The sequence below is a fragment of the Mobula birostris genome, chromosome 9, assembly GCF_030028105.1.
Source record: "Mobula birostris isolate sMobBir1 chromosome 9, sMobBir1.hap1, whole genome shotgun sequence".
Classification (NCBI taxonomy): Eukaryota; Metazoa; Chordata; class Chondrichthyes; order Myliobatiformes; family Myliobatidae; genus Mobula; species Mobula birostris.
Genome location: NC_092378.1, coordinates 27538469 through 27552585, shown reverse-complemented (window position 1 = coordinate 27552585; position 14117 = coordinate 27538469). Strand labels below are relative to the sequence as shown.

Sequence of the window (14117 nt, the reverse complement as noted above, 5' to 3'; positions counted from 1 at the left end):
AAAGAGTGCAAAGAAATTTTACATGGATGTTGCTGGGATTTGAGGACCTGAGGTACAGGGAAAGGTTGAATGGGTTAGAACTTTATTCCCTAGAACATAGAAGATTAAGAGGTGATTTGATAGAGGTATTGAAATTTATGAGGGGTTTAGATATGGTAAAGGCAAACAGGGTTTTTCCAATGAGGTAGGGTGTGATTATAACTTGGAGGTCTTGGTTTAATGGTGAAATGTGAAATATTAAAAGGGAACATGAGGGAAAACCTCTTCACTGATAGGGTGGTGAGAGTGTGGAATGAACTGCTAGCACAGATAGTGGATGTGGTGTCGATTTCAACATTTGGGCGAAATTTGGACAGGTATGGTCCAGATGCAGTTCAATGAGTTTAGGCAGATTAGGCAGTTTAGCACAACCCAGATGTGTTGAAGGGCATGTCTCTATATTCTGCAAGTGCTAACTTTCTGAGGCAAATCTTTTAGAGCTAGGAATATTATGCAATTAAACAGAAAATTCTGGAAAAAATCAGTAAGTCGGTGGAAAGTGTTGCCTTCAATTCTGACAAAGGGCCTTTGACCTGACATTAATTCTGTTTCTCTTTTCCAGATGCTATCTGACCTGCTGAATACTTCCAACATGCTGTTTTATTTTAAAGATACGTATATCAGATTTCAAGCCTCTGAGGGTTTTTGATTTTAATTTGGATCATTGTACACATAATTTAAAAGTATATAAAGGTATATAGAGATTCATAGTTTCATTGCCAAGTGGAAACATATGGTGTATTTCAGTCAATCATTATACCCAAGATAAAAATGTCAAATTGATTTTGGATCAGGTCAATAAATATAGGTTTTTTCTAATAATGGAAGCATGGTTAACCTGCTTGTTTAGGAATTGGTGGAAAACAGTTTTCATATTTTGAAGCTTTGCCCATCAGCTCAGATTTGGAAAGTTGCAGGGAATTCACAGAGAGGTGAACATTGGTAATAGCTCAAAAATGGCATCACAATGATTTTTTGTGTATTGCCTTAAATGGAAAAGTTTGATGTAATATAACCTCATTTGTGGGGCCATTTTATAAGGGGGATTACAGTATTGCAATCTTTTCTTTCAGCTGGGAAGTCAAAACTGAAAGGAGTTATTTTCCAATTCTCTCTGTCTTGCCTTTGAAGTCACTCGAGGTTCATGCTTTCATTGATTGATGGATGTCAATCATCCAATTCCAGAAATCTCTCAGGGAAGTGTCCATAGCCAATGGCCAATCATCTTCAGCCAATCCGTAAGATGTTCCTTCTGTTGTTGCAGAAGTGAGGATTACAGTATTCTCAAGACATGGAGGCTATGCCAACATACATCAGGCCAAGGCAACATACCAGTCATTGACCATCTCTAGCAATAAAGAGGCTGCCTGTATATCCTTGCTATTCCAGCAGCATTAATGTCATCAAACCTCCCACCATCAACATCCTGGGGAGTTGGTGGCCATCATTGCCCAGAAACTCTATGGAGTGACCACATAACAAATTGTGACTACAAGAGCAAGTCGGAGATCGGATGTCCTGGACCAGGCAACTCAACATCTGTCACCTACAGCCTTCCCACCATTTATAAAGGTGTGGAAAGGAGTGTGATGGAATACTCTTCACATTAAGGAAAGTTGTGTGAAAGAATGCTCTTCACATGCCTGGATAATCTTAGCTCTAACATCCAAAAATTTCAACACCATTCAGAAAAAAAGTAGCTTACTGAAATGGTACCCCCATTCATCACCTTAAAATATCACTGGTGCAAGATGGCTGCAATGCATACCATTCACAAAACAAACTGCAGTTACTTGTCTAGTCCACTCAACAGGAACTCCCAAACCACCCAGGGCTGCGGAACAGACAATGGAAGCACCACTGCCTGCAGGTTCCTTCCAAACTGTACACCATCCTGCCTTGAATGTAACTCATTGTTGTTTGATTTAACTTCTTCAACTTTCTGTTCCAGAGCACCTTTAACTCTACTTTTGAGAGCAATTGAAGAGAGACGTGAAAAAAAACTTTGTCAGTCGGACCTACCTCTCAAAGAATGAGCAAATAGAAATAAAAGTACTGTTATACTTTATTCATTGTTCTGTATATACGCCTAGAGATCATGAATCCTATTTCAGATATACATGATTACAAAAAACATCTTATAATCACCGGAGAGTTAACATGGAAAATCTCAGTTATACTGCTTTATTGAATCACATAGACGATCATGCATCAGTGTGATACATAGTTCCCAGAACGAAAATTCATATAAAATTAGCTGCCCCCACCAATAATTACTTCAAGAACTTGGCCCAGGAGGAGCAGACACAAGTCTTTCCGATCAGGAGCCGGGATTGGATCAGTCATCGTCTGGCATCTCGTCCACAGCCCATGGGTGGCCCTGAGTTGGCATCGCCTGATGGAGTCCTTGAGGCACGCAAGCCTCCATACGATGTCAATCTTGCGAGACCATGGATCTGCGCCTGAAAAGTCTTCACTCTCCAGAGTGCAGGCCTGGGCAGGGTTGTATGGAAGACCGGCAGTTGCCCATGCTGTAAGTCTCCCCTCTCCACGCCACCAATGTTGTCCAAGGGAAGGGCATTAGGACCCATACAGCTTGGCACCAGTGTCGTCGCAGAGCAATGTGTGATTAAGTGCCTTGCTCAAGTGGGCACGTTGCCTTGGCTGGGGCTAGAACTCATGACCTTCAGGTCGCTAGCCCAATGCTTTAACCACTTGGCCACATGCCCACACGGATAATAAGTGAGGCTTTGGAGCACAGGACATTCGTGTTTAGTTATATTTCACTGAACTTCAAGCAATAAATTCACCTGCACATTACCTACTGACTGAAGATAGAGGTCTTAAAGATTAGCTTTATTTCTCACGTGTACATTAAAACATACAGTGAAATGTGATGTTTGCATCAAATCAAATCAGCAAGGATTGCGCTGGTCAGCCCCAAGTGTGACCAATGTTTCTGGCACCAAAATAGCATCTAACTCACTAACTCTAACCCACAAGTCTTTGGACCATGGGAGGAAACCAGAGCACTCAGAGAAAATTCATACGGTCACAGGGAGAGCACACCAACTCATTACAGACAGTGGCAAGTGCTGTAAAGCAATGCCCTAACCACTACACTACCATGTCACCAGAGAACTAACATGGAAATTCTCAGTTGTACTGCTTTATTGAATCTATCATGCATCAGTATTCTTAAAATTTAATTCTTGACTTTGGAAAGAATGGATTGAGTCAGCATGTGTGATATATGGATCTGTTCTTCCCCAAATATTCTAAAAGGATACGCCCTTTCTAAATGAAATCATTGCTTAAGATCTCTTTCCTCATTTGTCTTGTTACAGGACAGTTCATCAGCAATCCTACATTCAATGTAGAAAAGCAGCAACTGGGGAAAGAGTTTGAGCAATGGAAAGTTATGCAAGGAAACTGGGCCCCTTTAACCCACCAAGTTTGTGCTGACCATCAGACACCTATTTATAATCGTACACCAATCCCATTTTTATTCTCCACACATTCTCATCAATTCCTCCAAGGTTCCACCACTCACCGACACATGAGGGGCAGTTTACAGTGGTCTGCCAACCTAAGGTAGTGAGCAGCGATGGGGAAGAAACGTTTGGTAACTATTGAGGAAGGGCGAAGTGGAGAATTGATTGATGGTCTAGGGTGGAGATCGGGAAGGGGCAAGGAGGAGTGAGATTTAGTAGCTGGAGTGCCACACCCCTTTTCCCTCCAGGTTCACGTTCACATAGATGCACTTCTAGTTCATACAGACCACATGCTTTCTGCCTGCCATACTTGAGACTGAGCTGGCTGCTTAGCACCTGATAAATGAGTGCTGAATTGTAAAGCCTTCTGGCTTTCAACCATACTATACACGCAGCAAAGGAAAATCTCACAATTTGACATCACAACAATGCTGCATCAGTCAAGCAGAAATGGAAAAAAGAAAGTTATTTAAGACCAGCTGCATGGCTCAATCAAAGCTTTATTCGGGAAAAGGTAAAGGAAGAGAAAGGTTCAGGAACAGCATCTCATGCATTTCTGTTCCACACATCTACAGTACCATCAGCACAAAATCAGTTCATCAATGCACAATTAAATGTTTTTCCAGTTTTAAACTAACGTACCATATGTTGATCAATACTGCAGTTGGACACAATGTTCATGTGCCAGACTTACATAATCATTTCACCATGTGCTCATGTTAATAAGCACGCAATAACATTTCACCTTGTCAACAGTCCTATTACCATATCGATGAATACTCAAAAAAAAATCTGTCCATTTGAGCAATGTTTCATTACTTCTATTACAGAGCTCCTTTTTCAGCAGTCATTTAATCATGCTCCTTACATTCAGCTGAATGAATAACTCCCCACCCTGCTGGGATGAATAGATACCCATGCAGATGGCAGAGATTCTGCATGAATACAAATGATGAGGAAGCTGAACCTATGCTGTCATGTACATGGCCTTCTACAAATATTTATGGAGTAAATGAAAGGATATGGACTTTTTGACAACTATATTACATTTAACATGTCATAGCCAGTTAATGTTTAGCCCATATTTAATATCAGATACATTTACAGGGCACAATAGCAGCTTAATGAAAATTAATGATAAACTTTGCATACAATTATTTGTTCACTAACACGACTTTCCTGAAGCACAAACAGTAGTCGATCCGCAAAAAGCCTTTTGTGAACATTATTGAAGGAAGTGCACGAGTTTGTGTTGGTAAACAGAGCAAATTTTTTATTGCATGAAATTCATTTTTTTTAATTACATAATCTTTATAGTAATGTTCCAGACACTAAATGTAAATAAAATCCAAACAATGTTTCTCTTTGCACAAACTATACTAGTAAAATTGGTCTAATGTTATTAAACTCAAAGTTGAATGGCAGTACAAGGCAGAGTCAGATTGGATTTTCTACTTACCATTAAAACCATGATTTTGCATTGCTGTAGCTGCACCACAACAGTACCAACAAACACACCAAACCTCTTCACTTTCTACTTTTATCCCTATTGTACCACCACAGCCCATGCTCGTACAACTTAGAACCAAAAGTTTGTTTTATTTATTTTAGTTTAATCCATTTTTCCCATATCAAAAAGAGATACTCTGTTGCTGAGAATGGGGTTGCCAACAGTACTGGCTCTGAGTTGCAATAATTAAATTTGAGCTTATAGTTTATACATTTTTTAACGTCATGAGAAATGCTTTGGAGAATGGAAGGATAGAGTATAGAGTGTGGGAGGAAGGGAGAAAGGAAGTGATAGGCTGTGGCAAGCAATACTTGAAAATTATTTTTCTCCATCAAACAGAAAGCACCGCTGTATCAGAAAAACTTTATAAAGATCCTAAAACAATAATTTAATGATTAGAAGAATCTCTACCAATAATGAATAAGATTTTCAGACAGAAGCAAGCTCATGTCATGTCATAAGTTGTATGGGAGTGCTAGAAAAGTGGAGTGTACGTGGTAAAGAATTTGGTTGTGATGGCACCGTAAACCACGTCGACATTCTCTGGGCTGACAATACTTCAAAATATACTTTATTTAACTTATGCTCACTGAAATCTGCAGCATGTTATTTCCCCTCTGAGCAATGTACTTTTAAATCAACATAATGCTCTACAAATTTCGCGATCGTCTGAAAGTCTCAGTGGGCCAGGCCGGTATGACACCTTTAAGCAGACAAAGGCGCATCGCCATGGCCGGAAGTGATGTGGGGAGGGGGAGGGACCCTCCAAGCTAGGCTGAAAAGCAGAGAGGTGAGGCCCCCTCAACCCAGCATCTTGTTAGTAAATGTGCAGTCACTAAAGAACAAAATTGAGGACCTGAGGGCAAGATTGCTGTATCAGAGGGAAACGAGGGACTGTCTCCCAGCATATCAGATACAGTGGTCAAACCAGAAGGCTTCTTGGTTTACCAAATGGACCGAAGTGTTGATTCGGGAAAGGCAAAAAGTGGATGTGGCGGTTTTGTCGAATTTGTGTTCCCCAACCTTGAACACCTAACGGTCAAATGCCATCCGTTCTATTCACCAAGGGAGTTCTCCTCCATAATCCTGGCCGCAGTTTACATACCACCAGCAGCTGACTATGATCAAACACTTGAGATGCTGCAGGATGCCATCTCCAATCAAGAAACAGCTCATCCCAAAGCATTTCAAATCATAGTCGGAGATTTCAACCAGGCTTGTTTGAAGAAAGTGCTGCCCAACTACCATCAGCATATAACCTGTAGCACCAAAGGTCATAACACACTATACCACTGTTACACTAAGATGGGCGGCATGGTAGTGTAGTGGCTAGCACAACGCTTTATAGTACCAGCAACCCGGTTTCTATTCACGCAGCTGCCTTTAAGGAGTTTGTACGTCCCATGTGGATTTCCTCCAGGTGCTCCAGTTTCCTCCCACAGTCCAAAGACGTCCTGGTTGGTAGTTTAATTACTCATTTTAAATTGATTAGGCTAGGGTTAAATCGGGGGTTGCAGGATGGTGCGGTTTGAAGGGCCACAAGGGCCTATTCCACACAGTAAAAGAAAAATAAAGCCACAGTCTCCCTGGCAGCAAAATATTTTGCTAAAACCAGAGTTCCTCTCACAGCTCATTCCTGTTGAACATGTTAAGGACTTCATCCAAAAACTCATCCCACTTTTTCAGCCAGAGTTCAATGCTTTCGACCTTCATCTCGACAGACATAGCACTATACCTGGAAAAATAAAACAACAAATACCCTCATAGGTCGTCAAAATAAATCTTAATAAATTAAAAGCATAGTCATATGTGACAATACACATAAGTTTCCATTCAACATCATAGAGAAGAGGGAAGATCAAAGGCTGAGACCACTAACACGTTAGTTTGCTAAACTAGAAATATTTTCCTGTCCATTGCCAGTATCCTTTTTATCCTCTCTTTTTAGCTCTACATTCAAATTTCCTTTTTCAATGTTGAAATAGCTTGAAACACACATGATAAAACTATTTTAAAACACTCCCAGCATCCCATTTATATAATTAAATAAACACTCAAATAAAACGCTAGCGCGGAAGTAGCCAAACTGTGGCCAGCTTGTGGCGAAGAACCACAAAAATCCAGCAGGTTGTATTTAAGTGCGAATGTTCTATAATGTGGCAATGAAGGTGTTACCACAACATAGTTGCCTCTGTCTTTCCCAGTTAGAGGTCATTTGACTGGGGGAAGCTGTTGGAGTAAACTGAAGGAATACCATCCCAAAAATCCATCTTTAGTCAGCAGCGTGACTTCACTGGAAACTCATTCTGGAAATTAAGTAGAGCATGTAACTACTATTATTTGGCCTTATCATTAGGCAACTGCTTTTTACTTTCTTTGGGTCAGAAGAACAATATGCTGTGTGTGGAACCTGAGAATTTGAAAGCACTAATGAAATTGGACTTTCATCATGAACCCCCAAAAAAGCTCACAGTAACTCTAAACCACTGCCGATATGTTGCTTTGACATTTCTTTCCAAAACACTATACAAGGTAGCAGAAATTTAAAAAGGAAGATTACAGATGTTGGAAGTCTGAAAGAAAGGCAGAATGCTGGAGGCACTCAGCAGGCTGAGCAACGTTTATAACATAGAAGATAGAATGACGTTGTGCCAAACTAATTAAAGTAATAATCAAATGTTCAACTAACCTAATCCCTTCTACCTAAACGATCCTTCTATTTCATGCACATTCATGTGCCTATCAAGAGCCTCTTGAACACCTTAATCATATTTGCCTATCATCATTCTAGGCAGCATAAAAATGAAACTGGCTATCCACACCATATCCCTCATAATTTCATAAATCTCTATCAAATTCTCCCTCTCATTCGCCGCTACTCCAGACAAAGCAACCCAACTAATAGCTCATGCCTCTGACCCACACAGCATCCTGATGAACCTCTTCTGCACCCTCTCCACAGCCTCGACATACTTTCTATAATGGGACTACCAGGACAATATGCAGCACTCCAAATGCAGCCCAACTAGAGCTTTGTAAAGCTGCAATGTAACTTCCTGAGTCTTGAGCCGAATTCCTTCACTAACAAAGGCAAGCATCGTGTGCCTTCCTTATCACCCTGTCAACTGCGTAGGCACCTTAAGGAAGCTATAGTCTTGGACTCCAAAATCCCTCTGCACATCAGCATTGTTAAGGGTCTTGCCACTAGCAGTGCACTGTCTCTTTACATTTGATCTCCCGAAGTGCAACACTTCATTTATGGCAGGGTTAAACTCCATCGGCCATTTCTCTGCCCATATCTGTGACTGATCGATATCTTCTTCTAAGCTATCCACAACACCACTAATCTTCGTATCACCTGCAGACTTGATAACCCAGCCATCAACATTTTCATCCAGATTATTTATACATATCTCAGACAGCAGAGGTACCAATAGGGATCTCTGTGGAATACCACTAGTCACAGACCTCCAGCCAGAATAAGAACCATTGACCACTACACTGTGTCTTCTATAGGTAAGCCAATTATTAATCAAAACTGCCAGTTCACTGTGGATCGCATACATCTTCATCTTTTGGATGAGCCTCCCTAGAGGGACCTTGTCAAATGCCTTAATAAATAAAATCTATGTGGACAACATCTACAGCTCTACCTTCATCAATCACCTTCGTCACCACCCTGAAAAACTCAATCAAATTAAAAAACATGACTTGCCTCACACATACATGCATTAAATGACCTTAAATAATTTCAATTTCCTTCTTCACTAGCTCTCCCAACATTCAAGTGTCCTTAGCTCATCATCTATTACTCTTATTGTGGGAGAAAGAAACATAATCAACATTTCAGGTCATGGAGCGCTCATCAGAATTAGATAATTAAATATGTTTTCAGTTACAGGAAGGGGGAGGGGTGGGAATGAAGGGGAATTTCTCTGATAGAGTACCAACCACAGTTGCCAAGATATTAATTACTTTATAAACTGGCATATTGAGATGGAAGAAAGAAAGAAATTGAAACTAAACATTCAGCTACATCAATAGAAAGATCAGAATGAGATTTGTGTGGACAACTAAATCGCCAGGCAATGGGAAGCAGTCTTCTGAGCACTTCTGATGTGTTCTCCTCTGCACTGACGAAAGCAGTCTCAGGTTGGACAATCTCTTTGCAGAACACCTTCATGTGTGATCCTCAGGTTCCAGTTGCCTGGCACTGTCACATTGCTTTTCTATCCCACTCCTAATATGGGCTCTCTGTACTCAAACTCCAAGGATGCCCAACTCAAGCTTGAAGAACAACACCTTATTTCCCATTGGAGTATACTGAGGGCCTCAGGACTTGATAAACAATTTAAACACTTTAGATACCCTTTCATCTCCCCATCCACCACCCCTTACCCTTCACAGAATGTGGCCACACATTTTTGTTTTAGTAACCCTAACCCTAACGCTTTTACTTTGACAACTGGATTGCACCCTGTCACAGTTCCTCTCTGCAATGTAACACACTTGCTTTCTTTATTTTCCAGTTCTGATGACCTGAAGTTTCTTGCCCCCATTCTTCCTGCTGAGTACTTTCAGCATTCTCTGACACAAGGCAGAACTGCCTAAAGGTAGCCCTTCAAATTAGGACATCATGATATGGAACCGATTTTTTTCTTTGCCAGCTGCGGAGTTAAAGTGTGTTTTTGGTTCATTGGTAAAGTTGAGGGGAAGCACACCCTAAAACGTGACCACATAATCTAACCTGATACTTCAGCACAGTCTGAGGGTGCTGCTCCATTGTCAACTGAAGTTACAGCTTTCTCAATGCATGTATTTTATAATGAGTCGGAGAACATCCCACACCAACACCTGGCGAATATTTAACCTTAAAAAGAGATTAACTGCCTGTGGGCTATTGCTGCTCCCATATCTGTTACTACATTTCCTTACATAATAGTAGTGTCCATCAGGGGTTCCCAACTTGGGGGTCCAAAGGCACCTTGCTTAACCCCGATACCTTCATTGATTGTAGGTACCTTTGGCAGCAACAGACTGGGGTCAAGATCTAATGCAAGGCCAGATGAAAAGGAAATAGTACAATCTACTTCTGATATCTGTGCAAAGCTTTCTCTTATAAACAGAAATTAAAGGTATTCACTTGATGGAGTTCAGAGCCAACTGCTTCAGTGTAGTCAGCTCAGCTTTCAAACCTCCTATTCCCATGAAGGCCTCATAGAAGTCGTACGATAAACCACGGGCTCCAAAGGCAGCTGGATCGTCAGAACTGATGACCAGAGGATGACCTTCTGCCATCAGGTTTGCAGCGGGATGATTTCGCAGATCAGTGATCAGCATTAGCACCTACAACAAACGAACCGGGAGAACAATGTACAAGCATTACAGTAAACTAAACACTCATGCAGGCTGTGGGTGGTTGTGATTACTTTTGGATTATTCAATTGGCTACAAGCATTTTGCCTTGGGAGGAAGAATCACCCACATCTATCAGGTGAAACCATAATACAGACATGTACAATCAGTTAAGTAACGAAATTTAAAGAAATCTAACATGGAGTTTTACGAAGCAGAATTTGAAGTCAAATGCTGAATAATTCCCTGAAACAGACGTCTCTACACTGATTCTACTCTTAATTAGGAGATAGCAGATAGCAGTAATGTATATACAGATGGCCAGTGCTCCATAATTTGATTTATCAGTCTGGTGATGTTTTCACTGTGGATACCAAGAAGCAGATAAAGGTTTCTTCACATTTCTGTTTCACTGCTAGCATTTTCTGGAACTAGCCCTGCCACTGCTGTGATTGCCTACTCACCATCGATAGGGAAGTGAAACTGGGCTTCCTGCTGACTCTACTCCAGTATCACTTCAGCCTTTGATAACTGACTAGAACTTGATTTAGTTGCATTTACACATACCTCTCAACTCAGCAAAATGCAGTTAAAGGATAGCATTTCTAGGGCTTTTTTTTAAAACCACATTAACTCTCTCCAATTCTGATGTACATTCAATATCAAAATATTTACCCCATCACTATTTGCTCAGTATTTGCTGATGTGTTTTGTTATGAACTGAGATTTCTGTCCCTGATCAGTGCACACAATCTCCCTGGGGGAATGATGGAGTAGCGTAAGCGAGTTAAAATTCTTGAACAAATATGTCAACCACAAGTTTCGAAAAAGCCAAAGTCATTAAGTTGTTGCACTTTGTTAAATGTTTAACACTATATCTCTTTCTTAGTCTATAACCTTTCTGTTTTAGCTGTTCACTTTATGTGCAACTGTTCTCGCTCGTTGAACGTAAATTGGATGTGTCATTATTTCTGCCTCCCTTTCTTACTTCCTTTATTCCTCTGGCATGTTATTATTCACACTGGGTTTAAAATGCTTTGTCTACGCTCAGTTTGTTTGTTCAGTTTCAGAATGCACTCCCAATTCTTTCTTCCTCATTCAGTTAGCAGCATGCTTCCGAATGTGTTTGGAAGTTACAAGCCACTGTACCACCACCTTGTACTGACAATTTACCACATCAAAGTCAAGCATTCATACTGAGTTGAGAAACTTGTCCTGGAAAAGCAGCAAGTTTCAGTGTTTATTTGTGCGATAATTCTATCATACAAATGTCATTTGTTCAGGAAAAATTGGTGACGTATTGTATTTGTTGTTGCAAAGCCGATTAAATTGTCAGTTTTGCTTTTTCATTTCAGGCTTGAAATTTCTCTAAATTATCAGATCTCTCACTGTTGCTGGTACTTATTAACATGAGTGGGAAAAGCCTCCATGCATTTACCCTACCTCTATAAGATCTCCCCTCACTCTCCTGCACTCTATGGAATAAAGTCCTAACTTATTCAACCTGTCTCTATGTCCCGCAACATCTGTGTAAATTTTCTCTGCACTCTTTCAAGCTTCTTGACCTCTTTCCTGTAGTTAGGTGGCCGGAACTGCACGCAATACTCTAAATTAGGCCTCACCAACATCTTACACAAATTCAGCATATCACCCCAACTACTGTACTCAATACTTTGATTTATGAAGGCCAATATGCCAAAAGCTATCTTTACCAACCTATCTAGCTGTGACGCCACTTTCATGGAATTATGGATCTGTATTCTTAAATCCCTTTGTTTTACTGCACCTTTCAATGCAACTTTTACCCTGGTTTTGACCTCCCAAGTTGCAAACTGTACACTTACCTGCATTAAATTCCCATTTTTCAGCCCATTTTTCCAGCTGCTCCAAATCACTTTGCAAGTTTTGATAGCCTTCCTCACTGCCCATTATACTCCCTATCTTGGTGTCATCTGCAAACTTGCTGATCCAATTAGGGCCATCTCTATTATCCCTTTGCTCTTAACAGAGCTATAGAAGCCCTTGGAATTCTGTTTCACCTTATCTAGTAGAGCAACTTCATGTTTTCTTTTAACCTGGAATGAGACAGGATGGCCAGCTCAAAGAACAAGGTGGTGCTTACACATTTTCCTGGAAAGATAGATTGAAATTTGGGTGGGCAATGGTGAAATAAATCAACATTAACCATCTCAAGGATCCCACAAAGTAAGTTCCTCTCAAACAACATCCGAAGTGGCCGCCAGGAAAAGAAGCTGCAGTGTCCACGGTGGTTTTGATTATCCGCCAATCCAGTATCAGCACACGTGAGGAGACTCTTGGCTTTCCTACTAGATATTACCGGGAATGATGGTGAGAATGAACAGGAGTTCACTGTAAACATGAGAGCTTTTGAATCAGAGACTCCGTCATGCCTCAAAGGGCCTACAGGCACCTGCAGCTGAAATCCAACAGAAACCCTGTGACCTTGGGGACAGGCAAGGAGTAAAGAACACACAGGAGACCCAGTTGCACAATAATAACGATGAAGTGCACAGAAATGACAGTGCTAGCAACACAACCTATGGCCTAGTAACTCACTGGCCCAGCCTAATGGAAGTCAAGGTCGGAGCAGAGCTCATCAGAACAAAAGAAGTAGGAAGCATCCAACTGTGAGGAGCATTTCTCAGAACTTATTAACTAAGGCTCAGTGTTTGACTCCATCCCAAAGGACGAATCCAGCCCAGACTTACTAGAATGCTATCCAACGACGGTATCATCTCCCAGAGCACTGAGGCTCGAATTATACTGGACCAACCCCACTGGGCAGGGCACATCATCTGAACATCCCACAACAAACTCCAAGATCAGATAATGCTTTCAGAGCACCATCGTTACAAGAGATTACCAGAAAGAATATGCTTCAAGAATATTCTCAAAGCTGTCTTTAAAAAGTGCAGAATTCTCAGCCATTTGTGGTGCAATTCCACTTGAAACAGAGGTGCACCCAGGCTGCATGGACAGCTTGAAGTCCCTTCATTGAAAGCACCAGGAAGACCGGCAGAAGTGATGCAAGGAATTGCCACTCCTGTCTCACCCATGACAGAGTCAGCAGATCTCACAGCGGACCATCAGCTACAGAAATTCACAAAACTGGAGTTGAAGCAACTCATCCTCAATCCTGAGAGACGGCCGAAGCAACAGTAGATGCCTTTAATCTCTATAGTAATCCTTCACCAATTCCTCCCCCAATTCCTCACTCCTCCACAGGGTCTGGAATTAAAGCAAAAAGGCAAAGAAAGCCAAAAGCAGTGATCTAAGAACAAGCACAGAGGACAATACCAGGTGTCAGTAACTATTCAAAAGACAGCAACGAAAATGATACATTCATAATTATGCATTTCAAAAGTTAGCAGGAACCATGGAGGAGAAATTCAACTTTGGTTCATGCATTGAATATTTGACTCCAATAGAATAAATACCATAAAGGCACATGACTGGTAGCCAATACCACACTGCCTCTTTAACAATAACAATCAAAGACAAATTTCTACCACTGGAGCTTTGCTTTAGAATCAGCACAGATACTAGAGGCTTTCCTCTAAGGCAGGGTTTCCCAAACTGGGACCCATGGACCCCTCAGTTAATGGCAGGAGTCTATGGTATAAAGAAGATTGGGAACCCCTGCTCCAAGTGAAAGGTGTTATTACATTAAATCAGTTTGATGCATGCAACTTGAATAC

The 14117-nt window shown here is 41.0% G+C and overlaps 1 protein-coding gene across 2 annotated transcripts in view; it reads right to left on the bottom strand.

Annotated features, from left to right (window-relative positions):
- Positions 1–4019: 4019 nt before the first annotated feature.
- ada2a (adenosine deaminase 2a) overlaps positions 4020–14117 on the bottom strand; it is a 71655-nt gene continuing 61557 nt past the window's right edge. For both annotated transcript variants that reach the window (XM_072267669.1, XM_072267670.1), the window contains 2 exons: positions 10187–10389; positions 4020–6778 (listed from right to left, as the gene is read on the bottom strand). In XM_072267669.1, the coding sequence (XP_072123770.1) occupies positions 6667–6778; positions 10187–10389 (315 nt within the window). In that variant the 3' untranslated portion in view covers positions 4020–6666. The remainder of the gene's footprint in view (positions 6779–10186; positions 10390–14117) is intronic.